This window comes from Hydra viridissima, unplaced genomic scaffold (genome assembly GCF_058129835.1).
Source record: "Hydra viridissima isolate aposymbiotic clone 2 unplaced genomic scaffold, HvirCarnegie_v1 scaffold_2, whole genome shotgun sequence".
Taxonomy (NCBI): domain Eukaryota; kingdom Metazoa; phylum Cnidaria; class Hydrozoa; order Anthoathecata; family Hydridae; genus Hydra; species Hydra viridissima.
In genome coordinates this window covers 19,817,800-19,844,857 of record NW_028324301.1, presented here as the reverse complement: position 1 = coordinate 19,844,857, position 27,058 = coordinate 19,817,800, and the positions used below count along the sequence as shown (strand labels likewise).

Here is a 27,058-nt window from a genome sequence, read left to right as displayed (position 1 = left end):
TTAAATTAATTTTAAATTAATATTCATATCTTGTAATGTTTTTATCGCTATTATTTGAGCCGAACTTACACCATTCTGATTCTTACTAGCTCATTTTCTTAAACATATTGTCATGATCCAAATGGAAAATTTTGAACCTCCTAAAGATGAATTGGCTCCTGCGGCTCAAAGTCTGACGACAATAAAAAAAAATTCCATCTTTTTCGCACATTGTAAAAATTATTGCGCAATCTCGAACAGGGGAAAATGATTAATGTGCATTTTGACAATCGAAAAAATCATTTAAGTGTTAAATGATTTTTTTGGATTGTCTAGTTGCTTCTGTGCCTTGGTTTCGGAAAAACTAAAAAAAAAATGTAAGATTTTAAGGTGGTAACCCTAGAAATAATTTATTTTTTGAGTTTAAGCTATTTATTGATATTTTTTAGTAAAACTTGATTCTATTTCAAAAAATTAAAAAAAAAAATCATTCAAAAATTTTTTTGCCTTGATTATCCAAAAATAAATTAGTTAAACTTCAAACAATGGGGTGTATTTGAAAACATAACATCTCACTATATAATAACTCTACAGCTTTGAAATTTTGCAGAAATGTTTATTACATATAATATTTTCATTTGTCATAGGATTTTTTGATTTGCCTCGATAACTCCAAAGTTATACAAAATATTTCAGAGTTTATTTATTTTGTCACTCAAATTAGTACGAAATTTCATATAAATCTGAAATTTGCCCTTTATATTACAAAATCCTATGAGAAATGATTTATCAATGTCTTATAAAAATGTCCTGAAAATTTCAGTTCATAAATCCATACCATTTTTAAAAAACCATGTTTTGAAATGTGGAATGTCTCAAAAATTATTAAATCTGGGAAATGAGACTTTTAATAAAGTATTTCAAAAATAATGCTTAAAAACCACCAGGTATATATGAAGTTTGTTTTTCATTTGACACCTCAACATCCACTGTACCTTTTTTAATTTTTCTTAGTTTTTTACACTGTTTTAACACCATATTAGAAGATTTGTGCTTCATGTGTTTAACACGTTTATTATCAGCCTCCATTAGTTTCTTGGAAGTTATTTGTCCTTTAATTCCAAAACTTTCCAAAACAGATTTTACTCCTTCCCCACCATCATTGAAATGAAGAACTGCAGAATTAATTGCCAATTCAAACGTTCTTCTGGATAAGAATACATTTTTAGGACAGCGAGTCCATATAATTGCGTTAAATGCTTCATTTGCATTTTGCGTTTGTCCATGGAGGCATTTGGTTAGCAATTTATCATCAGATAAGTCTTGAAAAATTGGTTTCAGCTTTAAATAGATCCATATTGGTAAATTAATTTTATCTTTATGAAACTTAGTACCATTTAGTTGATCAAGTTGCCACTTACACTAAGAATTTTTATCTCTGGAACACATAGCATGGCGACATGCAGGATCTTTAAGTGCGGTGCAATGGTAGAGAATGGCTCCAATAGCTTTCTTCATTGTGTATACATTATCAGAGTTTCTCCGAATAGCAAGACCATAGTAGTTTTGCATGGAATTAATAATAGTGTCAGTAAGTTTCCCTTTACCATGTATTGGAGTTTTTGTCCCTTTAAAGTTTTTCACTAAATTTCGAATTCTAGTACCAAGTCGCTTTTGTACATGGCCAATATACTCTAATTTCTCAATGTTAATTCCATTCTCTTTGTAAGGATTAGATTCAACAACTTCTTTAAAAGAAGAAGTATCTCTATCTCCTAAATATTGGGAATAAATTATATTGTTTTTCTGAATGGAACGTGCAAACATTTGAATAGCACCGGCAGCTTCCATGGCACCAGAGGATTTAGTATGGTTTATATGACAATCATGATTTACTTTCCATCTATCATGTTCAGGTGTACCTTCCTTGGATCTCCACATTCTACAACCTTTACAGTGTTTTGAGAAAGCCTGATAATCTAAAACTTTATCACCAACAACAGCTGTAACTACACCATTCAATGATGCATGACCTCTCTTCTGCCAAGAACCATCTATTGTAATGCGTTTGCAGACTGGCTGACTACTCGCTTGAGAAAATTCTCTGGCAGCTTTTTTCATTGATACTTCAGCTAATTTAGCGTATGCAGTTGAAATACAGTTGTCATTCAAGTTGTCAAAAGCTGATTCACCAATACCATACATATTAAAACAGTTAGTAAACATTTTCAATGCTGTCTTCCCTCGACCAATCTCACGGAAACTAATGACTGCTCGAACATTTGACTCATACAATTTGCGACCACGTTTAGTTTTTCGATTAGAATTGTGGCACTCTTTACTAGTGAAACAAGAGTTAATCCAACCACAGCTCATATATTTCAATTCTAATAAATGAGCAAATCCCATTCTTCTTTTCAGGTTATCAATAAATTCTATTGGTTGTTTGTTATCACATTTAGGACAGTACAGAATTGGTAAAATTAACTTTTTCATTTGCTCAATATCCATAAACATAAAATATTTACTATCATCATTATTACTAGATTTAGTAACAAAACCTGCAGTTTTAAGTTTCCTGGAGCTTGCACATTCAGTTTCTAAATCTGCTTTAGTTTTGCTGTTGTTAAAGTTTTTTTCTTTGGTGTTAACCATGTGGCGATTCTTTGGTGGTATTTTTTTTTTTTTTCTTTGCAAATTTTGTTTTGTTGAAATCATTTTTAATAACTAAAATCTAAAAAATTAAAAAATTTAGATAAATAGACTTCAAAACAAAAAAGAAATTAGCATTCGATAAGCAATCATGTCACCAGACACACTTCATGCCTATCTTTTTAACTTCAAAAAGTGTTTTAGGTTTAAAAGTATAGCTAATAGTCACTTTATAGCTTTAGAGTATAGCCATAAAAATGTTTAAAAAATAGTTTTCTGCTGCATTTTTAAGGGCATTTACATGTTGCTAGGGCGTTGCTAGGGAAAGTAACAACAACCAATTCACAATTATATCAATTTGTTGACAATCATAATAATAAAACTTATTCATGTTATACATTTTTGAAAAGGTAATAAATTTCTTAATTAAATATAATAGAAATAGTTTTCTTGAAAATTTTATCAAAAATCAACATTTATTTCTAGGGTTACCACCTTAATTATTTTTACTACATTAGTTTTTGTTTAAATTAGAAATAACTTTTTGAAAATATATTAGTTATTTTCGGCTCCGATTTCTATTTGGATTTATTTTCGGTTCCGGTTCCGTATATTTATAATCTTTTTCCGGTTTGGTTCTGGTTCCGGCAAAGTCTCTGTTCCGGTCGATCACTAACTATCATGTACACGTTGGAAGGTAATTAAATTTTACGAGGTACTAGTTTACCAGTAATAAACGAATGTCAATTCTACGTAGACCAAAATACATTTTTTTGTTTTAAGATGACAAAAACTAAAGATTGAAGACCATAAAATGATAAAGGCCTTATACTAACTTTAGGTCCTAGGGTAGTAACTCTGAATTAAGAGGGTTATGGTATAAGAGTATTATAAATATAATAACGATAAAAATGTTAAAACATTAAAGTCTTTTATTCTCTTTACCTAACAATTATGGTCAGACAAACTAACAAGGAATTTCTTTTAATTACAAAAGTTTTAAGTTAGTCTAAAGTATCACGTGTGTAGTGCTTTAAAACACTTTGGCTCTCTTTGCCATCGGGATTCACAATTGAAAAAATTTAATTTTTATTCATACTATCGAACAACTAAGACATTTTCTGTTATCACGTCATTCGCATGGTTACGATTACATCAATTGCATGGTTACGATTGAACGAAATAAATTACTTAACATGTTTATTAAAACTGTTCATTTAAAAAAGAATACTATTGTTTAATATTCAATATCGAGAGAATACCATTGGTTGATGTGTAAATGACAAAACGCCATTGTTTGGTCCTCCATGATGAAAGGTACAATGATTCTCAATGATTCAGAGAGGATTTAATACTCACAGAAGCAATTATGTAGCAGAGCTTATCACTTTTTTTGCTTTTTACTGACCACATTTTCTTCTTCGCTATTAGCTCTTTTCTGACTGATTTTGTTCTCGTGTACTTCGTGTTTGAAACGGACAATTATGCAAGTCATGTTGTCACATCCAGAGCCGTCATTTTCTGTATTAGGCGCCAAACACTTATCGAAAAGCTTCATAAAAAACAAAACAAAAACGGATATGTCAAAGAAAAACGATTTTATCAAACAAGAAAATGAGGTGGGAAGTAAACTGATCTTTAAAAATTGCAACTAAAGAAAACGAACTACCTCTTCGCAAATTTTTGATAACTTCATACTTTCATCAGATTCGTCGATTCGTTTCTTAACGAATTGTATGACTTCCTCACTCGACATAACATTCCTAAACGTTTAACTTTATTTTATAGAGCATCTTGTTAAAAAATGTTGAAAAATATTCAAAAAAAAAAAAAAAAAAAAAAAAAGATCCGCATAAATAAACACTGAGGCAGGGCGAACATTTGTAGCATTAACATAACCTACCATATACCATCGCAAGCCAGTACCATAAAAGAGTCTTCCCTAAAATATATACAGAGGCTAGATTTAGGATAAAAATCCTGAAGATGTTCTTGTTTTACAAGGTAAAAAAAAAAAAATTGAGAAAAAAAAATAGTTTTAAGAGAACTAAAGATGTACTTGGAAAGCGTAAGCTCTTGTATATCAGGACATGCAGTAATCGCTTGATCCTCTAGAGAAATATCTTTATTTTGTTTGTAGTTATGATCCCCTAATGACAAAAGCAATAAAGATATTGTTAATTAATACAAGACTAAAGAATGCAGCCTGCCGTGTAATATAAATAAAAGCAAATTGATAACATTATTATAGGTTCATAAAGTTTTAGAGTTAATTTAGGATGTTAATTGTCAGACCTATAGCTCGTGACAAGTTTAGTCCACCATTTACTCTGCCATCTGATGTAATTTTTGCTCCAGCCTTTTCTATCCTTTTTCTTTCAAGTTCATCCTCTGGTTTATGGTCGAAAGACATCTCAACTGCTTTTCCATTTCGGCATAAAACACATCGAGAATCTCCCGCGTTTGCAACATATAATTTGTTTCCACGAATCATAGCAACAATTGCTGTTGTACCACTATCTTTACCGACCTATATTTATTTCATTATTATCGAAAGTATTTCTTACAGAAATCAAAAGAAAAACGTTTTAAACAAAGAACCAGAGCACAAATTTTTAAGAGGATAATATATTAAAAAAAACCTCTTCAGATCCTTGTTGAAACTGCATCCCTTCAGCATCTTGAAATCCGTCATCCTCACTGTCTTCAGAGTCATCATCTGACTCTTCTTCATTATCGTTGTCTTCATCATCGTCATCATCATTTCCGACCTAATAAAACAACCAAAAGAACGTGAATTCACAGCGAGAGTTAAAATGACAGATTAAAATCAAAAGAAAATTGATAGAAGAATAAAAATAATACATCATAATCAACATCATCTTTGTCATCGTTATCAACAGGACAAGAAGTATCAGCACCAACAGTTGACATTAAGCTATTGAGTTGAGTATTTGATCCATCTACACTTCCATCTGAATTGCTCTTATTGGCATCTTCTGATGAAGAGGTAATGCTACTACAAGTAACATCCAGCACCTTTTCATCGGTTTTGTAATCTTTCTTGCTACAGCATTCAATTTCATCAGAAATAGTATTGATGCTGAATGTCTCCTCGGAAACATCGTGTACGTTAAGATTGTCACGTATTCTAACAAAAATATAAACATTGGGTATAAAAATTATTATACCTAAGTCATACTAACGGCTGTGTCGTGTAAGCGCAGGCTTTTAGACCATTTTTAAAAAGAAAGATTTCACTAGTTTTGATGAATTTTTAAAAACTGAAAACTGCCAATTCTTGTACTTCTTAAGGAGTATTCTAATCAATATGACATCAGTCACAATAACTGAACCTCAAACAGGTTTTCAGGGTATATAGTATTTTCAAGGTATATAATTTTGTAAAGTAATTCTTGTCTAGAAATAGCACTATTTTCTGTTACACCACTTTTTAACAACGACCTAATCATCTTAGACCTGTTAAGTTTGGAGGCCTTTAAAGATGCAGTAAGCAACTTATCTCTGATGTCTTTGTTTATGCTTTGGCCCCTAAGTAGAAGTTAGCCTTATTTTCCTAGCAAATAAAATAACAGTCTTTAGTACATCACCATAGACTTTTAAATCTGAATAAACTTTGCAAATCATTGTTTTTGGTTTGGCTTTTGAGCTTAAAGGATGTCACAGGCAGCGTTTTTTTTTTCTTTCATAATTTAATTTTATAACAAAATTGTGTTAACAACTTTTAATTTATACAGACCAAATGATGAAATTTTCAGCTAACTCCATGATGGTTAAGTAAAAAAAATTTTGATTGCTTTAAAATATATGACCTGGTAACAATTATATGACCTGGTAACTACCAAAAAAAAAATCTGCAATTGTATTTAATTACATACTAAGTTATCTGCAAAATATTTTATATATCTGAAAAAACAATTTCTAAAATTAAAAAGTATAAGTGCTTAGATGATTTGCAAACTGCCAAAAAAAAAATCTATGAATTTTATTGTTGGAAATAAGCAACAACATCTTCCTTGAGGAGAATTTTCGTTTACTTTAATTCAGCGCAAACCAGTTAGAACAATAAAAATGAAATAAAATTTTGGTTTAAATTAATCTTCATTTTTTAAATTTTGATTGTTATATTAATTAGCTTCATTTCTTCTTCTTTCTTTATTTTTCCATAAAAAGCACTAAGCAAGTCACATAAAAAAAATTACTCTTTTAAATCTTCTTTCTTTGATATTTCTGCACAATCGTTCTTTGTTTCTAAAAAATATGTTAAAGCATAAGTATAAATTTTTATAATAAAAACAAAGAAAAAATGACGGAATTTTTTAAGAAAATATTTAAAAAACATGGATTTGTAAAAAACTTTTCACCTGGTTCAAATTCTTCATCTTCAGTGTCAGAATCATGAGCCATACCATTTGCAATGAGCTTTTCCTTTATACCATTCTTTTTTAAAAGCAAGTAAAAAAAAATAAAGCTTTTTAAAAAGAAAATTATAACTGCAAGCATTTAAAATATTTAAATTTGAAGTTAGTGAATGATAATGTTAAATCATTTCTTAAAAGAATAAATATTCTTACTGTAAATTTTTTAAGAACTTCCTCTAAAGGCATATTTGCTTCTTTAAGAAGCATTGCTGTCTCATCCTCATCATTATCTTCATCATCTTCGTCATTTTCATCATCCTCTCCAAGTCGTTTTAGCTCTGCAATAACCTATAGTTTTGTACAAACAGAAATTTAGCACAAAAAATTTTTTTACATGTAATTAATTTTTCTTTTAAAAATAAGAGAAACATTCCAAACACATACAGGGTGAGGCAGTGATTTGCTAGATTTTTGGTTTTGTGATAATAATAAAATACTTGCATAATTTGTTTTTTTTGATTAATGTTCAATGAACATCTTTGATTTTAATAAAATTGTGAATAAAAACATTTTAGTTAAAAGTTTTACAATGGAAGCCTTAAGAACCAAAGCTTTAAATTTGATTTACGCAGGTTTGCCTGCATTTGAAGTGATTCATGTTTCTGGAATGTCTTAAATTATATTTTACAAAGTGAAAAAACATGACAGTGCTGAAAAAGCCAAAATGCCATCTCCAGTGAACAAAAAAGTTAATAAGAAGTTCACAGAAAAGCTTAAAAAGCATGTTGAAAAGAATCCTACTGTATCCATCAGAAAGACAGCAAAATTGTTCAATATTGATGGGAGGACAGTCAGAAGAACTCTAAAAACACTTGGAAAAGTCAGTGTGGCCTGACCTTCATGTCAACTTTTGACAGGAAGACTAAAAACTTTATGATTGGGGAAATCAAAGAAGCTTCTGAATCAGCTAAAAAGCCATGCTTTGTCAGAAGTTAAAGTTTTCTCAGATGAAAATCTTTTTAGTATTGACTGTGTGATAAATAGGTGAAATAAATAGGTGTAATGACAGATTCATTGTGCAGAAGAGTGACAAAGCACCATCTGTGTGTCACACCAAGCACCACCTGTGTGTTACACCAAGCACCCCCAGTCCATCATGATGCTAGGAATCATCGCTTCTAATGGAGAGAAATGTCCACCAATCTACATCAAATAGAAAGAAAAAGTTACCTCTCATGTGTTTATTAGCTTACTAAAACGCTATATGGTACCATGGCTGAAGAAGACATTCCCAGAAAACAATTACATCTTTCAACAGGACAATGCACCTTGTCATGGGTCCAGAAAAACTCAACATTATCTTCAGGACAATATGACTTATTTCTGGCCCAAACACTTTTGGCCACCCTCCAGCCCTGACCTGAATCCCCTTGACTATAGTGTGTCAAGTGTAGTTGAGAGTAAGGTTTGCAAAAAGGCCTACTCAAGTGTCAAGTCACTAAAGTCATCAGTTACCCATGCTAGGAAATCAATGTCAAGGTACTGTATAATAAGCACCTGCCAGTCCTTCCATACTAGGCTTAAGGGAGTGATCAAAAAAAAAGGAAACCTAATTGAATGTCAATGTGGAAAAAGTATTTATTTTCAACTTTTCTCCTACTAATATTTCATAAATATAATTTTTTAGTGCTTTAAAAATCTATTTTGTAAAATATTCTAAAAAGTTCGCGAATCGCTGCTGCACCCTGTACACACACATTTCTGATAAGAAAGTGCTTCTGATAAGAAAATCCTCTTACAATACGCAAGTAAAGCATTTTTTGTAGTTTTTAAAATTGTAAGTCAATTTTTCACATAATTTTAGGTAAATCAGCTGAAGAGATTTTGCACTGCAAAAATTCTTCATATTGTGATTCATATCCAAAAAGGTTTGAAGTTGATACAACTCATTAACAGCATGTTAGATTTCCTGAGAATGTCATGAAACTTCTTTAATAGTATCAGTCTGGAACTAGTCTAGGTCATCATTTCAATTATAAAAGAGTGATAGTGGTATGATACTGACTAATCAATTATGCTGAGCTAAGAACAATCAATTTATGAAATACGAATAATTAGAATATTAAACTTGAACACTGTTGCTAAAATCTCTTTGACAAAACTAACAAATGGATAGAACTTCATCAGAAAGAATGTTTTTCAGGTTTTATTTTCAAATTCATCAACTCTCCAGTATTTCTTCAGTATAACCTTTGATAATTAACTTTTTTTGGCATAGTATTCACACATACAAACACACACACAGAAATAGGTTATTTAAAACATAACATAAAATCATCCCAACATTGATCTTAAATTTGTATACATTTAAAACTTGGATTTGAATATAGAACATATTCAAATATGAGTGTTATATTTTGTATCTATGATATAGTATAACATATATAATGTAATATATTTTGTAAATATGAGTGTTATATTTTGTATCTGCTGATTGAGGGTTGAAACTTTTTATCTTTATTTGTCATCTTAATTACATATTTAGAACTTATGTTTTAATATTAGATTTTCTTAGTTCTATTCCTTCAGAAAATCTTTGAAATAAAACTTTAAGAAACACATTTGTGATGTTTGAGAAATATTTGACTGCTTTAAGATACTTTATAGAAAATCCTTGGAAAATTCTTAAGAGTGTGAAAGATTTAGAAAGATCTTAAAGAGATTCTTCTAAATCTTTAATAGATTTTTTAAATCTTTATGATCTTTAACATCAGGGCTTTCAAAAAAAGTAAAACCAAAACTTTAATTATTCTAAACAAGGACGTGGAAAAAAAAAAAGAAAATTTACTTCTTCACATGTGATTGCTTCATCTATGGTCATAAAAGCTTCTTTCATTGCAGCTTTAATGTTCCCTTCTGAGTAAGCTTCTGTGTCAAGAAGAAACTTGCTTAAATTTTGGGCACAATATTCTGCTACTTCTTTACCTACAATATAACAACCTTATTTAGCAAGTGCAAAAAAATAGTTGTTTCTATAAAAGGAAGTCATACATTATGAGATACAAGCATTCTTTCAAGCATCTTTACAAATGTCTTACATTTACAGGTGTCTGTAACAAAATTAATGTAACAAATAGTGTTTTGTAAATTACAATGGTACTGGTAATATTCTGCAGAATAACTTATCTTAAAGTTTACCTGTTAAACAAAAAAAAATGTGATGATCAAACATATTTAATAATGTCCATTCATCAATCATAAAGCCTTCAGTTTTAAGATAACATAATTATCTATATGATATTATTTCAACATGTTAATATCATATTTTTTCAATAGCTTTTTATCAGTTTTAAGATAATATTTCAAAATTGGGTGGTATTTGATTGGTGATCAACATTATTTGGTGCATATTTCATTACAATTAACTTAAAAGAAAAAGCATCTGGAAAATAATTATAGTTTAGACTTGAATTATTGAGAATCAGATAGGGAACTCCTTAGCTTATATACATATACAACAAGAGTTTTCCATTTTAAGTGAAAAAATCAATTAGCTTGAGACCATGAAAATATGTTGTCTTTTAGGTGCACAGTTACTTTAACTACATTCTTAATTTTAATATTCAATTATATGGAAGTATTAATTTAATATTCTTGATCATTACTTCTAAATCCTAATATATATAAGAATAAAGGTAAATAAATAATAAAATAAATAATAATTTTACTTAAATATAAATTCATTAAGATACATTAGGCTTATAATTTGTTAAAAGTGAAAGAAGAAATCTTTTTGTCTGTTAGTATTTTAAAATAATTCCGGTAATAACATGCTTTAGTTCTAAGATATCTCTGCACTTGAGATACTTTTCCTCAATCGGTAGATTTGAAACTCCACATAGAACAAGGTTTAGATTATTTAAATTTCCAGTTCATTCAAGCGCTGCATTCAGTGGCTTAATGTTGTTAAATTTGAATAAGTTATAAATATAAAAGTTGGTTGGTGAAAACTAAGAAAAAAAGAAAGAAAAAGTGAAAGTCTTACCTTAAAAAAGTTAAAGTTAATGGTAGGATTACGCTGCTAGCATATCCACGTCAACATTAACCCACTGTGCTGCAGACAGCTACAACAAACAAATTTAACAAATTCACTTTTCCTTTAAATTATTGTTTAAAGCACTTATTACTTTGATTGTGCAAAGCCGCATGTTGGGGTATTAAAAGTTTGATAGATGCTTTGAAGAATGATTTTAAAACAACTCTTTTGTAAGAGGAATTTTAAAGCTTTTAATTCTTAAAGGTTTTTATTCAAAAAACTTAACTATGGTAAGATTTGATTCAAAAGTCAAATCAATAAACAGAAAAAGCAGTATCTTCTAATAAGAGAAGATAAATATGTTTTCGCTTGACACTTTTAACAAACTATAGTCTTTTTGTACATCTACAAATTACAACACGGTTTATATTTATGTTACAGTTTAAGAATGAGTGCCATTCTAGTTAGTGAACACTATTATTGACAACAAATCATCGATTTAAATGATGACTGATAAGGATGATGACTTATAAGAATGATTAGAGAAAGAAAAGAAAAGAAGAGAGATTGAACTAAGTGCAATTAGATTTTTAAGACATCAACTCAACATGCAAGTTCCTCTATTGCGTTTAGTTAAAGATCTAGTTTAAATAATCTTCTTAGATCTCATTTTTGATTAGTTAAAACACAAATTTGATTGTTAATATAAAGTATTTAACTCAGAGGTTTATCTGAAATATAACTACTGTTTGGTTATATGCCAGATAAACCTCTGTAATTGAAACTTGTGATAAACTTTAGTTTCTGTATGATCTCAGGCTCTTTAAGGTCAGTAGGTTTTTTAACTTATAACAAAAAAAGGCCTGTACAGTAGCAATTTTCTGCCTTTTTTTCCAGGTCTATATTAAACATATATGTTTGGTATCAAACTGGTATCAAGATATCTGACTAATACAGTTTACATTATAGATACCATAAAGGTTGTCTTGATTGCAGACAGAAAGCTCCTGCAATATTTCTATTTGCATCAAATTATTTCTATTTGCATCAATATATACTATTTGCATCAAATACTGCTACTGCTTCTCATCCTTAGTAATTGTCTGATTAAATGTTTAAGTAAAAAAAACACATTGCTCACCACAATTGTTAAGCTAAGCCAGGTTCTTACAGCAGTATTTGCAGTCTTGTATGATTCAATCCAGTTTTTAGAACTGCTTACACATAAGGGTCTTGAGCCTTGTTGATGGTCTAAGACACAAGTTGAAAGTGTTAAAGAAGGACTTTGAATGATCATTGGCAACAAGCAAGGTTTATCCTTTTTAAATTCTTGACATTGTTAATAATAAGTAATTCACAATGCCAGGATTTTCAAAGCTCTTGAGAAGTAGATTGGCCATATCCAAAGATGAGCTTTAGAATGCCAAATAGTTCTATGCACTCTTCAACAAGTGATGAAACTAAAGTACTTTTTTGTAACAGAAAAAAAACAACATCCCTATACAAACATTATTCTTATTAACAACCAAAGCCTCCAGATTACTATCTGTAATCACTTGAAGGGGATGAGCAGGACTCAGAAAACATAATCTTTTGCTTGCTGCCCTCACAATCTACAGCCTCTAAGTTGCATAAAGTGTGCCCGGCATTCTGCTGCTCAATTTTTTTTTCCAGTTAGAACTCAACATAACTCTCTCTGTAGCAAACTATCTAACTTCTTTGTTCATTATTAGCTGTTCAATATTGGAGATTTACCGATTTTACCTGAAAATGCTGTACTGAAATCTGATTCAATGCCTAAATTTTCTAAAACATGTACTGCAAACAAGAAACATTGTTTATTAAGAATGTCAAAAAGAGCAAGAATATGGGAGAAAATTGGTAACTTGACATCCAAGAGCTGTCTAATATATATACTAGATAGCTTACACATTATTACATGAATAATATTGGCTTTTACAGCTTAAAAATGTTATTTAATGTATGCCTTTGTGCCTGAAAACAGGCTATTTTTTTCAAAAGTTTCAAAACATCATTGACTTTAAAAGACCTTTAAATATTGTTGAATGTGTCAAAATTAATTGTATTTTAGTACTTGAGGTCGTAAAGAAACCTTTTTGAGGAGTGAGAATAAATATTTTCAAAAAAATGTTTTTCTATACCCAGTGAGATACCCTAATACAGAGAGAGATGATCTCAAAGCAACAATTTTGAGTTAACCAGGAAATATTTTGAGTTAGCCTAATTTATGACCAAATTAGAAGTGTCTTTCTCAAAGTACAGTGCAATAAATTTGAATGATGTAGAGCTTGGTATCATAATAGGGTTAGTTAGTAGAATACATTATTTCTATTTCTAGCATCTTTTGTAACTGTGTAACTTTTACATTTAATATGATCTGTTTGGACAACATAAAAAATTTTGAACTTGTAGATGTTGACTGTGGGAACATTCTCAGTAAAAAGAATTGGTTCAGAAAAGTCTGTAGTTTGAACTAATTTGGTTCTCGTTGTTTAAAAAATATTTTTCCCCCTGTGTGTGTGTGTGTGTGTGTGTGTGTGTGTGTGTGTGTGTGTGTGTGTGTGTGTGTGTGTGTGTGTGTGTGTGTGTGTGTGTGTGTTTTTTCCAAATTATTTGTTATACAAAAAAAATACTGAAAAAATCTTGACAACTTAGAAAGTTGTATGATATTGATAAAATGAGTTGAGTGATATTGATACAAAGTACTAGGATAATTTTTTTACAAAAGCTAATAACTATATAGTAAACTAAAGGGCAAGTACAACTTTCACAGTTAAATGATTTTGAAAATGCAGTTTAAAAGACAGCTTTTTTTTTTAAGGCAGAAGTACAATGGCATTTTCTAGCTTTTCTTTCTACTGAGTGAACATGAAGTGCCAGAAAAAGTTTCACATAAAAGTCTTTCTGCACTTAGGATGTTCTTTCTCACCTTAGGATATAGCTTTGTTTAAGTTTGGTAAACCATTTTTACATTAAATAAATAATTACAGAATTTTGTAACTGATGCTTTGAAATCTTCAAAACATAACAAAAAATAAAGAGCTGACCATTACAAAACAGTAAGGGAAATGTGCCTATGATGGCATACTTAACTTTAACATTGCTCTGAGTCATTACCTGAAAACTTAAAAAAAATTTTTTGACATGAATGTATTCCTTCTAGCATGCAGAATAATAATGAACCTCAGAATTTTTACTATTTGGCTTTTTTATAAGTTTATACCGTTAAAGAAAAATACAAGTATGTCATCATAGGCAACTAACTGCTCCTATGATGGCACACTTTAAAGAAATTAGACAAACAAGAATTTTTTTTGTTTTTTATCAATGGAAACACAACTTATCAAAAAAACAAAATTAAATATAAATATTTGGTCTATAAGCATAGTTCACATATGAATTATTTTCTACTTCTCTTTATGCCTGCACATAAATAATGACACCAAGATCTGCATTTTTGACAACAAATCCATGGTTCTTTAGAGCAAGACAGCGAATAAAGTTCATAACAATACAAAAATGCTGTATCAGATTCAAAATTCATTTTATAATTACTTCCTTTAATCTCCTCACTGCAGTATTTTTCTTCAACAGTCATCTTTCTTTTTGTTTTTCTAACAAATTTTTCCTTTTCTTTGTTATCTTTTTCTTTTGCCTTATCTTTTAATTCTTGAATATCTGGTGTGGTATTCAGAGGTCCAGTTTTCCCACGTTTTCTTCCCCTTTTAAATTCGATTTTAGGGGTTGCTAAAGGCACCAGACACAACTTTTGTGTACTAGATCTTATCCTTTCGTTGAAACAGAAGATCCAATGCATATGGAAGCTTCTGATGGGGGAGATCTCATTTCCAAATGTATTGGTTTCTCAAACTCTTGTATTTCATCTTTGTTCTTAGCCTGATCACCTTTTTATGCGCATTAAAATTTATTTCAGGCTTTTTTTTCAATTCATTTTGCAGACTTTCCTATGATGGCAACTCCTTGGTCAACATATTTTTTAAAACAAATTGTGTCTACCTTATTCTATACATAGCATTAAAATAAGTATTCTAATAAATGTACAAAGCCTGCAGATGAAATGCATGAAAATTTTACTTCTGTATAATGGTATAATAAAATCGTAATCCTAAATATATGAGATCATTAAAACTACAACACCACATGCGAAAATTTATGTTTGTTGATTACAAAAGCATTATTTATGTCTGAGAGACAAATTTTTACCAGAAGTAATGATTTACTTATATACACATGTTGGTCTAATCATTTATGCACCAAAACTAATATTTTTGGAAATATGACCAGTATGCCATTATAGGCGCTATGCCATCATAGGCACCTTTCCCCTATAGTGCATAGTAAAACACTTTAGCCATTAGAAAATCACCTTTGGTTTAAACTTGATCAATGAATTTGAATTATTTTTATAAAACTAGTTAAAAACCAAATTTTTTTAAAATTTACATTTTACATAAAACTTGCTCCACAAAAAATTTAAAAATAAACATAAATAGCAAGAATAATAATTTTAGACTGTGGAAGAATTTATTTGCAATCTTTAATTACTACAAAGAAACAAGCAAAAATATATATGATACACACAGCTAAAACATGAAGTCAAGCCATAAAGTTTTTGTTTATTTTTGTTTTCTAAAGTAAATTAAACAAAAGAATATCTTTTAAATTCATTAAAAGACATCTAGACAAACAGATGGATGTATATATATCATAACCTAAAAACAAAGATATTTTTTGAAACATTTTCAGATTGGGAATTTACTTCTGATACTAAACATCAAAAATCTGCAAATATTTCAACCAATTTTAACTAAAAAGATCTTTTTTAATTTCATCAGCTAAAAAGTCATAAAATCCCCAAAATAGAACTTAATGTTAAACATTCTGATAACAGAATAACACTGATCAACATTGAGACAATAACCACTGTCCAATTTTTAAAGAGGATAAGATACAGCTGTCCAAATTATTTCTATACAAATCAAAATCTAGAAAAAGTCACATGACCAACTAGCAACATTCTAAATTAAAAACATAGCAGACATTGTAAATAAGCAAATTTTACAGAAAAGCTGAAGAAAAAACAACTAACTGGACAAAGTAAAGTTTTCTTGAGATGAAAAACTGAGAAGTTGCATTACAAGCCACCATGTAACTGTAAGATGTTGTAATGTTTTCAGGTTACTACTCAAAAATAAAAGATAAAAAGGATATCTTGTCTCTCTTTTCTGTTTGCTGGAGCAGAAAAGAAAAGAAGGTTCAGAAAAAGCAGAATTTCACCATCATTCTTATAAATATCATATGAAAATTGTTAGAGATAGATCTACTCAAATTGATGTGTGTGTCAAGGGATTTACATATACAGAGGGTAGAACAGCAAAACTTGGAATATCTTGAACCATTTTTTAAAATTATTTACCCAATTGTGTATAATAATGTAATTTTTTCTTTTTCAGAGTGAAAGATTGAAAAATTAGTTTCAAAAGTAGTTTTAATGATTGGATCAACCATGTCAAGAAACTAAAAGACAACCAATGGGGCCTATATTGAATTAAATGTTTCTAAATGGGTCTAAAACATTTGTTTAAGTTATATTGATGTCAGAAAGTTAGTTACTGAAAAATAAATTGCTATGTATATTGTTTTTGATTTTCTAAGTTTTGCTGCTCCACTCTGTATATGTGACAGAAAGACCCTGTACATGTGATATTCATGTCCTTTCATCCCAAAAAGTGTATTTGCAATCCTGCCATGAAACTGTGGATAAGAAAGTGTTAGATGATGCTTGTTCAACTCTCCATGATTATTTTACAAATCAGCTGCCTCATCAATTGAAACAGATCAAATTATCAGATCAAGTGATTTATTGCTCTAATTAACAGATCATGTGATTTATTGGTCAAAACAAGATATTTTCTTAGCAAGCAGGTCTCCTTTCAAAAGTTGTAAAACCTGAAAGACTTTGTAAGTGAACAAACTGCTTTTTGTACAACAATCAGCAGCAAGGAATCAAAACCAAAGCAAATTTCAGACTGATTCAGAATCTACAGAATGCTAATAGATTGAAAGCAAAACTGTTTTAATAAAATAGTATATCAGAAAATTCCCCCAAAGAGTGCTTTTAGAATCTTTAGTAATCAAAGTAAGCAGGATTGCCAGAGAAAAACGAAGCATGTCAAAAATGGTTATCATGGTTTTAAACTAACAAAATGAACATACTTTGTGGCACAGCAACTTAAAGGTAACACTTATGTATCAAGAATTTAATAAATTTTCAAAAAAAACTGTTTTCATTTTAAAATGCTTGAAATAAAAGGCTAGTCTTTAAACACAAAATTCCATTTTTCTTAAAAGGAGAAAAAGAGAACAACTGTGAGTGTTTGCCTGAAGTCTTCATTTATATCACATTGAGTTGAACTAATAGTATTTGTATATTATATTATACTACTAAGAGTGCAATAGATTGTTTACAAGAAATTGTGATAGGTGATTTATGTTCTATCTGTTTCTGAACATGGAAATTCAAAAAAATTTATAAGGAAATATTTCAGGAATCTTATATTCCACAGTTAAAACAATTACAGATTTTTAATCAGCAAGAAAAACTGATCTTATAGAAGTAAAGTTCTTTCCTTAATGTTGTTGTTGGCTAGTGTAATTTTTGTATCTTGGGTGAGTTTCTTATAAAAATTGACATTAAGATTCTTATGCCTCTCTTTCTTTATAAAACTAAGCATCTTTGTTTCTGGATAAAGATCAACACTTTTACTTCTGGATGAACATTGTCATCTAACTACCTTAATCTTTTGAAACTACTGCTTATAGGTTTGTCAAGCTTTTATTTGTATACTGTTGCCATTATTTTTTCAAGAAAGACCTCATCATGTAATTGAAACTTTTAACTAAATGTTCAAAACCCAATAAAATATAATTGGATTTATGTCATTTTTTACAAATTAAAATTAGGAATTTCTTTTCTTTCTATTTTTACTTCAATACATACCTATAGAAATATTTTAGTTTAAAAATTTTAAAAGATTAGATTCTAAAATTTGAAAAAGAAATAAACTAATTATCATGGAATATCAAGTAATAATTATATAGCATAACATCATCAAGAAGAAAAAAAATTTACACCTCCATGCCCATCAAATACACCAAACAAATAATCCTGTTCTTGTTTGCCAAAATTTGCAATACAGCAATGAGCATCCTTGTAAAATAAATGAGAAATGTAGTCAAAAAATGTTTTAAAGATTATTTTTTTTTTTTCATTTTTATAGCAAAAAATTATAAGGATTTATGGAACCTTTTCATTGATATATGACAAAAATGTTAAAATGAAAAAGTCATGGGGAAAATACTTGTTATGACTTTCTTTTAACAACTAATACCACACAAATGTATCACTGAACTGTCAATACCATCCATGGCTAATGCGTGCCAGCAGACCTCATGCATCCCAATTGAAAGCCTTTTGTAGTGCAATTTAATTTTGCAGATTTCTATATATTTTGATTTAGTTTTTGACAAAAAAAAAAAAAAAAAAAAAAAAAAAAAAACTGCATTGCAATATTGGGGATTTTAAAAAAATAGGAGGTTTTTTATTAATCCATGAAGAACATTTTGAAAAGTTCAGCTTACACAAATGAAAAGGCATAAACTAAATACATTATGTCTGTAAAATGAATATTTTATTATAAACATAAAACCACCTGTTACCTCCATAGAGATCCTCCAACCCTGCATTCCTGATACTCCATATTCAATATGAGGATAACTCATATCAAGAGATGTTTTATCTATTTTGGGGGAAGAAAGGTAAGCGCCCATTGTGATTTGATTCTTGTTTGTATTTCCTGAACAAATAATTTTCCAAATCTAATAACACAACTTTTTTTATATGATGAAAATAAAATCAGTATCATATCTTTTTTATGCAAAGTTAGCATCTAAGTCAATTCCTATTTAAAAATATACACATTTAAATAGAAAAATTACATGATGTATAATTCCATGAGTTAATGTTTTAACATTAACTCATAGAATTGTATTTCATATATTTTTACTTTTTCAAAAAACTGAAGTTTTCATGAGACAGGATTGTTTGTTTTCCATAAGCAATAAGTGCAAATAATTTTTAATATACACATGGTTACAGAAAATAATTAAGTGATTGTGCATTTAAGACACTCTAAGTGTGGTTATGTAGTTACTTAAGAGTTCTTTCTGATGCCCAACTCTAAAAGTTAATTAAAACACTAAATTGCCTTCATACGATGTAGGTAACTTCAACAATAACCCCCAGAATCTATCTTTTGAACTTTGAGATCTTAATATTTAGAAGAAAGTTTACGCTTAATATTATTGTGAATCCATACTTTCAAAATAACTTTCACCTTCGCGCGCGGTATTAAAAATCGATCATGTGATCGTAAGGCCGTATGTTCTTTAATAATTGAGAGCTTACGATAAGAAAACTGCAACGGCAACTTCTACAATTTTTGATAAATATTTGACACTAAGCATGCGCAATGAATGGGATTCCCTGAAATGCCGTTTTAAAACTTTTTACGCAACGTCAAAACATTGAAATTCGTGTTTTCTGAAAACGGCTTATAAATGGATCAAAGTAGTACCTGCTCCAAAAGTGTAACAAAGTAATTATTTAATTTCTGACACAAATTTAGGATATATACATAAGTATAAATACACACACACACACACACACACACACACACGCACACACACACGCACGCACACACATATATAAGTGTGTATATATATATATATATATATATATATATATATATATATATATATATATATATATATATATATATATATATATATATATATATATATATATATATATATATATATATATATATATATATATATATATATATATAATCGAGTATCATATCGAGTAGTAACTTTTAACCCGTTATAACATAAAAACTCTTGAGGTAGTTGAAGTACATTGAGTAAGCGATATATATCACTAAGTAGAAATCTAAATTCACTTTTGCATTCATCATCAGACATGATTTCTAAACAAAATTGCTTAACTCCGAAACGGTAAATCTGGATTCTTAGACAAATTTAATTTGTAGAGTTGTAAAAATTCCTCGTCGTCTATGATATTTGATTCTAATGCAAGTAATAAATTATCTCTAACATTTCTTAAAGGAGCCATTTTTAAATTTTTTTTGTTTATTTCAAGATGTTTTCTTTTTTTTGAAGCGGAAATTCGTAACTAATTTTACTGGAACACCGCAACTGCAAGTCGCAACCGCTCGATCCAGACCTTTGTCGTCTCCGTTGCCGTTGCAGTTTTCATATCGCAAGCTCTCTAATAATATGCTCGTCCGTGAATCATTATTGTATGATTGTGATACACCATTTTATGCCAAGACCAGCACTAAAATAATACAGTCCGAGTCTTTGTTTTCAATGAATTCTTATTTTTTATTTCAACTTTTTCAGGGTCAAATTAAAAAATTTTTTTTACAACTATGATCCAAAGCAAAACAGTGAGCACCATAAAAAAATTTATGAACTTTTTGAAAGTCCTAATCAACGTATTTGATTATTTACTGAGTGATTATTTTTGAAAATATTTTTTCAGGTTCTATTTGGATCCTAATAATATCATATAATCAATTTGAACGAAAATAACTTTTTATTTTTATTTTAAATAAAAGAAACAATTAAAAGAAAATAAATTGTCAGCTTATTTAACAATCTCTGTAAGTAAAACAACTAAAACTTATTGACCAAATTAATAAAATGTGGGCGTTCACTGCCTATTTTTTGTAAGTGCCGCTCATTTTGAACATAATGAGTTATTGCGCAAATCGAAGTAAAAATTGCGTAAACTAAAACGAGATTACGCAAAACGAGGAAATTCCAACCAGTCTGAAAATAACAATTTTAAAAAGACTAGCGGACAATGAAAAAATAAGTTTATAAAAAAAATACATATATAGTTTTTTATGTACTTATCACAAAGCACTTTTGCTCTTTAATAAAACAAAAAGTGTATTTGTAGTAAATAAACATATTCGCAGTAAAAAAAATATCTTAAAACTATAACTTCATAATCAAGTTAAATAATGATTTTCATCAAAGCTGGTTACATATTATTTTTAAAACTGGTTAAGAATTAAAGAGCCGCGCTGAGATGAAAGAAAAGTAAATATCATATTTAAAAAAAGTCAATAAAATTTTTGAAATTTTGAAATTTGGATTGTTCAAAAGAAATCACAAAGATTTTTCTTCCTTTTTTTAACTTTCTGAACACTATTCAGTAGATTGTTTCAATTGAATAACAAAACCGCTTTCACCATAAGCACTCGACCCCCCTGTGAATCTATAGACCTACTTTAATTTAGATCCTCAAGCTTAAAATAGTCAGGTGCTTTGACACAAAATCCTGGACTATGAGCGCAACACAAAGAAGAATTTGCAAATTCACTTTCTTTTAGAGCTTAGTTTCCTTTTAAACGACCGTGGTTATTTGATTTAAAAGAATTTTGTTAATTAACTGATTCTGCTTGAGTATAAGTAGTGACGAACGAGATTTCGTGACGAATACCTTTCTCTTTGTTTATGCTTTCAACTATGCTTTTTTTCTTATGTAAGGAAATGCAATTTGTTGCTGCAAAGGATTCGACTGGTCGATCTTCACCGTTGCTCATAGAATCGCTATTTTGAATGATTAAACTATTGTTGTTGATTAGAAGGAGAATCTAAAGAGATTATTTGACGAACATTAAACTCTTTTTTCAAGCTAATCCCAAACTTCTTAAGCAGTTTATGAGAACAAAGTGATGAATAAGTTAAGCTTCATATATACATACAAATATATATAAATATATATATATATATATATATATATATATATATATATATATATATATATATATATACACACATATATATAATATACAAATTTATCATTAAACAGACATTACTCTTGGCAAGAAAATTAGCAGGAGCGTAGTTGTATTGCATATGCAAATGCAAACGGTTATTATGATGTAAGACGCTTCAAACTCGGTAGTGGTGGCGAGGATAGAAACACAAATTACGCCTGTAACTGATATGGCTGCAACATTGTAAACAGCCATTCCTATATTTTTGAATGAGCTCTCTGATTTAGTGGTTGCACTTTTTAGTTGCCAAACCAAGAATATTCCAAATAACAATAAAAATCCTTTATAGCAGTATAATCCTAAGGTAAATTCAGTTTGGTAATCGCATGTGCATTTGACTAATTGTTCGATGTTGATGGTGTCATCAAATAAGTTCTCAAAGGTGGTTATATTTTTTATATCAATTGTGAATGGAGATATCTTACTCCAAGTAGATAAGATTATTATATCCACCAAAAGAAAACCAGCAATCACAACAAACATTAGCCATTCAGGCACGTGCTAAAATGGTAAAAAGTTGCAAAAAAATTTTTTAAAAAATGATAAAAATGAGACTCTTGAATTCTTTTTAGTTTTTTTCAGACTTACTTTTGCTTACCTTAAATAGCAAACCTTTATTTGATAAGTTGACGGGCCTCATGTATATCTTATAAATCCTCCACACCTTTGAAAATAAAGAACCAAATGTCAGTGTAAACCCAATCGATAGCGATGAAATAAATGCATTGCAAATTTCTGGTATCGTGTTCTCGCCAACAAATCGCGTGTCAATGCCATATATAATTACAGATAGATAGCATAATAAACTTCCGGTAATGATTGCTCCGTTTAACGGCAATGTCGAATACTTTGAAGACGCATCTGGTTTAAACATGCAAGAGAACACGCAACAAACAGCTGCAATAACTATTCCAAGAAATGCAAAAAACCAAGCTGTGATAAGTAGGGCAATGCTGAAATGAGAAAAATAGAAATTATAATTCGATTGGTCTTTTGGTATAACATTGTTTTGAAACAAGACTTGTTCTGCTTTTGGTTCAAAAATCAAAACATCTTTTGCAGTATCATGCAACCCTATTAGTTTCATTCCAACATCTTTTTTAAATATATGTAAAGAAATTTGACCGATTCGAGAAGGGTTGCCCCCAGAGACTTGTACTTGGTATGATAATGGCCCAGTAATACCTTCAAACGATACATTTTTAACACTGTTTGCTAACAACAAAGCAATTTCGAATGAATAATACGAATAAGTAGAAAGATCGGTATTAGAATCCGCTAATTTTAAAGACATTGCTGCAACCCAGATTGCGTCATAAGCATAAGCTAGATTTTCATCACATTTATAACCAGAAGCAATTTTTTCATGCAACCTTTGAAGAAACATTTCAGAAGAGACATTACTTAATGTCGGTATATTGTCTCTTCTAAGGCTTTGTTTGGTAAGTGAAATGTACCCATGAGCTGCATCAAGAAGTTGCTCTTCAGAGCAATTAATTTCTCTTTTGTAACCCCTTGTTGTAAATTCTGCGTTATACTTATCAGATGCCCAGTCAATAGGAAGAATCTCAAAAAGTATCCAAAGTACTTTAGGTTTTATCATTTTTCTATTGTATGCCTCACAAAAAACTTTACGAGCACCATTTACAGAAATAAGAGCCAATATTATGCGAATGCCTTTATTTTGAACTTCTCCCATTTCAGTGGAAACACTGAAGCTTACTGGCTTACTCCATACGCCTTGTGCAGTTAAGACATTTATTTTGAGGTTTCCAGGAGCCTCCAAAATTTCTCTTAAAGTATCGGCATTATTACGGTATCTTGCGTCTGCATAGTCGTAAACTATTGCCACACGAGACCAGTTATACTTTCTAAGGAAGGAGCTGGCTGCTATAAAACTTGAAACAATCGAAGGTGGTGTTTGAAAATACATAATGAAATAAGGTTCAAGAGGTTCATTTGCATCGCTGTAAGAAATATGCAAATTTGCTTGAGCAGTTGAGTATTCAGTGCAGTAGTTGTTTTGTTCTTTATAAGGCGGACCTATTGTAGCAATTTTAATTGGGTTTGTTTGATACAAACGGTATTGTGCCTCGATAGCGCTACCTTCTTTTTCATCCGTTCTCATGAACTGTGCAGATAGATTGTAACGTGTCAGGTTTCTGTAAATCATGTCAGGTTGTTTTTCTATATCATCTAAAGCCATTTGAATGGCACCCATAGTACAATTTCCGCTAAGATTGTCTAAGGGTATAAGAACAGCAAGATTGAGCTTAGGATTCTCCAAGGTTTGACAAAAAGAGATCAGCAAAAGGATGTACATACCATTGAGTAGCATCTATGAATAAAATGTTTTTTTTTAAATTAATCTTGAGTTATCCTGTTTTTTCTTACTTTTTCAAACTAAGAATATGATATTTTTACTAAAAAACCATATTTATGAATTTTATGTAAATTGGAACGATAAAAAAAAAAACATTTAAGATCAGTTATCATCGTTAAACTTTAAAAACATAATATTTTTTCATGTAAGTATGACCAATTCTAATTTTTACTATAGGTATATCTTTTTTCACATAAGTATAATATGTGACGAATTCTAAAAGTAGTCGATAATCCCAAAGTTTTATCTCTATCAAAGTTTTAATTTTTTCGTTTTAAAGACTTTTTTTAATTTGTCAGCGTCTTTCTTAATTCTTAAAACAACTCGAATCAAGATGCTAGTTACGTTATAAAATGTATGGCTACAATATATAACTCGCTTATTCGTTTGACCATAATACAACGTTATTATAAAAGAAACCCATAAAAACGATTTTTAAATAACTACTTTGATATTTTCATAAAGATGTTTATACAAATCAACAAAAAAAGTGTTGTTATTAAGCCAGAACTTTATATTTTCTGATAATGCTACATTATTTATTTATACTAAAGACCGCTTGACATTTTAAATTTAGAAAAGGAGGCCCTGAATAAATATTTTAAAGTTGTCTTAGAGAAAGAGCATAATCTAGCTAATAAAACAATTGAAAATATAGAACAGTACGCAGCAACGTATCAAGTTAAATTTACAAAATTAGACAGTGATAATTTATTATAGAGATTGATAAAAAGATGAATAAAACATATTTCAAGTATTTGAAAATCCCATTTTCCTAAAATCGTTTTTTTACATAATAGTATTTCGGCGCGCGATTATTTGTTTAATGAACACCTTATTTCTTTCTACCAGCTTTTTCACATATCTATTTCTACCATCTTATTACTTTTTATACTTTCTACCAAAAAACTACATTTGCTTAGCTTAAAGTTGCAATCAAACTCAAAGCTTTTAATTTTTATTTTTATGATAAATATAGCTCCACCCAAAACAGTTTAAAAGACATTCAATTGCAGGGGTTTTTAGAAGTTTCTCTATAACATGTTTTGAAACAGTTCGATTATAATTGGAACGGTTTGTCGCACTTTGGATATAACATTTTCTACAAAATTGATTGCTGAAAATGAACAATATGGCTCACTACAGACTTACTGGTTCTTATGAAACCAAAGAAGTGCTTTTTTCATATATCAAAATAGGGTTTTTGGGGGGTTTAACTCCCCTCAGAGAAATGTTTAATTAGAAAAAGATTTGTATTTTAGAAAGATAGCTCTAAACATCCTTCGAAGTTTTGCAGAGAGCATTTGCTCGAAAAAGAAGAATGTTCAATTGTATGGAAATGGATGCCTCAATCATATGAATTGGACACCTCTATTGCTGGGTTTAAATCTCATCAAACTTTTAGGGTCTTATTTAAATCAAACCATCCGTTCAAAATCAAAATCTGATCTTTTAGAAGTACAATGAGTTTCGATGAGTGGAAATTTTTTGAGCAACAGAGCATTTAAGGCAAACTTTATTTATTTTAAAATTATTTCTTAGTTAAATAGTTTTCAAAAAAAATCAAACGACTGTTAATTGTAGGAAATTATAAATTCTTAAAATTAAATGTTTTTTCTTTAATTGAGAAAATTTAAATTTTCCTTGTGAACCTATTATTTTTGGAGTATCCCAGCGCACGAACAGCAATTCGAGCACGAATACTCTAAAAAGGACAAGAAGATCGCTTGAGTCTCAACTTCTAAAATACTATTTAAAACAACATATTGGATACCTGCGTTGTGCATCAGAGTTATTAATAGTTGTTTCTGTTTATTTGGCGAGGTTAACTCAGAAAAATTAAATAAAACTTTAAGGCTAAGAACAGACTTCTTTTTTTTTGCTAGTTCTTCTAGTGGCTTTGTAGGCCTCCTTCCACTGCTCCTATTTAGTACATTTCAAATTTAACATCTAACTATTGTTTCTTTTAACTTAGCAAAATTTCTATTGTTTTTCCAAACTTAGGTTTAACCTTTTTAACAGCGTCATTTAAAGCCTCAATCTCAATCTCACTGCCAAAGTCTTGAATTATGAACAAAAAATCCAACTAGAGGTTTATTCCAATACAGGATAAAGATCTAGTTAGATTTTAAATGGCTAATTTTATTAGTCCGCCTTCCTTAGAACATTCTGCTTAAGTATGTGCACAGTAATCTCCTAATTACATCTATCTCGATCTCAGTTTTATTTTAGCTAAAGAAAAAGTACTTCGGTAAAAAAAAAATGACTTTGGACTATTTTATCTCCTTTTTGAGGGATTGTGCTCGAACACTTAATAATATTATGGTATGCTCATGGTTATATTTACCAATAGCAAAAATCGTTTTTATAAATTAAAAAAAAAAACGTCTTACTGTGTTTACTCTTGTTACTGAAAAATGGCTGAAAAGAAATTTAACAAAACGCTTCTTAACGTTGAAAGATATCGTAAGTGTTTTTTTTTGTCAATCAACTTTACAAGCGCATTTTTATCAGCTAATTATCTCAAAAAGGGAAATCACTGTAAAATGACGTTGACGATAATTGGTATAGTAAAACTTAATTTAAAAATATTTTTTTATCGTTTATGTGAAACATTGTTTCAGATATCTCCACCACACTTGATTAC

At 29.6% G+C, this 27,058-nt stretch overlaps 2 protein-coding genes across 4 annotated transcripts; both read right to left on the bottom strand.

The window, feature by feature from the left end:
• Positions 1-3,545: 3,545 nt before the first annotated feature.
• On the bottom strand, positions 3,546-18,997 carry LOC145195462 (protein phosphatase 1G-like). 3 transcript variants are annotated; one of them, XM_090079166.1, is made up of 14 exons: positions 18,453-18,498; positions 18,226-18,301; positions 11,059-11,137; positions 9,862-9,998; positions 7,227-7,361; positions 7,017-7,092; positions 6,855-6,903; positions 5,497-5,782; positions 5,274-5,402; positions 4,927-5,161; positions 4,691-4,781; positions 4,535-4,573; positions 4,301-4,394; positions 3,546-4,183 (listed from the first exon to the last, which is right to left on the bottom strand). In XM_090079166.1, exons 4-14 carry the CDS (start codon positions 9,907-9,909, stop codon positions 4,016-4,018), a joined length of 1,350 nt encoding a protein of 449 aa, XP_089935292.1. In that variant the 5' UTR covers positions 9,910-9,998; positions 11,059-11,137; positions 18,226-18,301; positions 18,453-18,498; the 3' UTR covers positions 3,546-4,015. The 3 variants fall into 3 exon arrangements, with proteins under 3 accessions (XP_089935292.1, XP_089935290.1, XP_089935291.1); XM_090079164.1 differs by lacking the exons at positions 11,059-11,137; positions 18,453-18,498 and adding an exon at positions 18,811-18,997; XM_090079165.1 differs by lacking the exon at positions 11,059-11,137 and having other exon boundaries at positions 18,453-18,489.
• Positions 18,998-21,039: 2,042 nt separating this feature from the next.
• LOC145189584 (gamma-aminobutyric acid type B receptor subunit 1-like) lies at positions 21,040-26,923 on the bottom strand. The gene is made up of 4 exons (XM_080066258.2): positions 26,805-26,923; positions 22,627-24,366; positions 22,068-22,529; positions 21,040-21,842 (listed from the first exon to the last, which is right to left on the bottom strand). The coding sequence occupies exons 2-4, from the start codon at positions 24,364-24,366 to the stop codon at positions 21,630-21,632; spliced, it is 2,415 nt and encodes an 804-aa protein (XP_079922384.2). The 5' UTR covers positions 26,805-26,923; the 3' UTR covers positions 21,040-21,629.
• Positions 26,924-27,058: the final 135 nt, after the last annotated feature.

Coding starts and splice junctions, on each gene's coding strand:
- LOC145189584 (XM_080066258.2), bottom strand. CDS start 24,366: ATGCTACTCAATGGTATGTACATCCTTTTGCTGATCTCTTTTTGTCAA. Junction 22,530..22,626: donor ATAAAGGTTTGCTATTTAAG/GTAAGCAAAAGT, acceptor TTACCATTTTAG/CACGTGCCTGAATGGCTAAT. Junction 21,843..22,067: donor TGCTAATTTTCTTGCCAAGA/GTAATGTCTGTT, acceptor TAATCTCTTTAG/ATTCTCCTTCTAATCAACAA.
- LOC145195462 (XM_090079164.1), bottom strand. CDS start 18,921: ATGGGCGCTTACCTTTCTTCCCCCAAAATAGATAAAACATCTCTTGAT. Junction 9,999..18,225: donor TGTATTTGATGGGCATGGAG/GTGTAAATTTTT, acceptor GTTATATTGTAG/GTAAAGAAGTAGCAGAATAT. Junction 4,782..4,926: donor AAACTTGTCACGAGCTATAG/GTCTGACAATTA, acceptor TTTTGTCATTAG/GGGATCATAACTACAAACAA.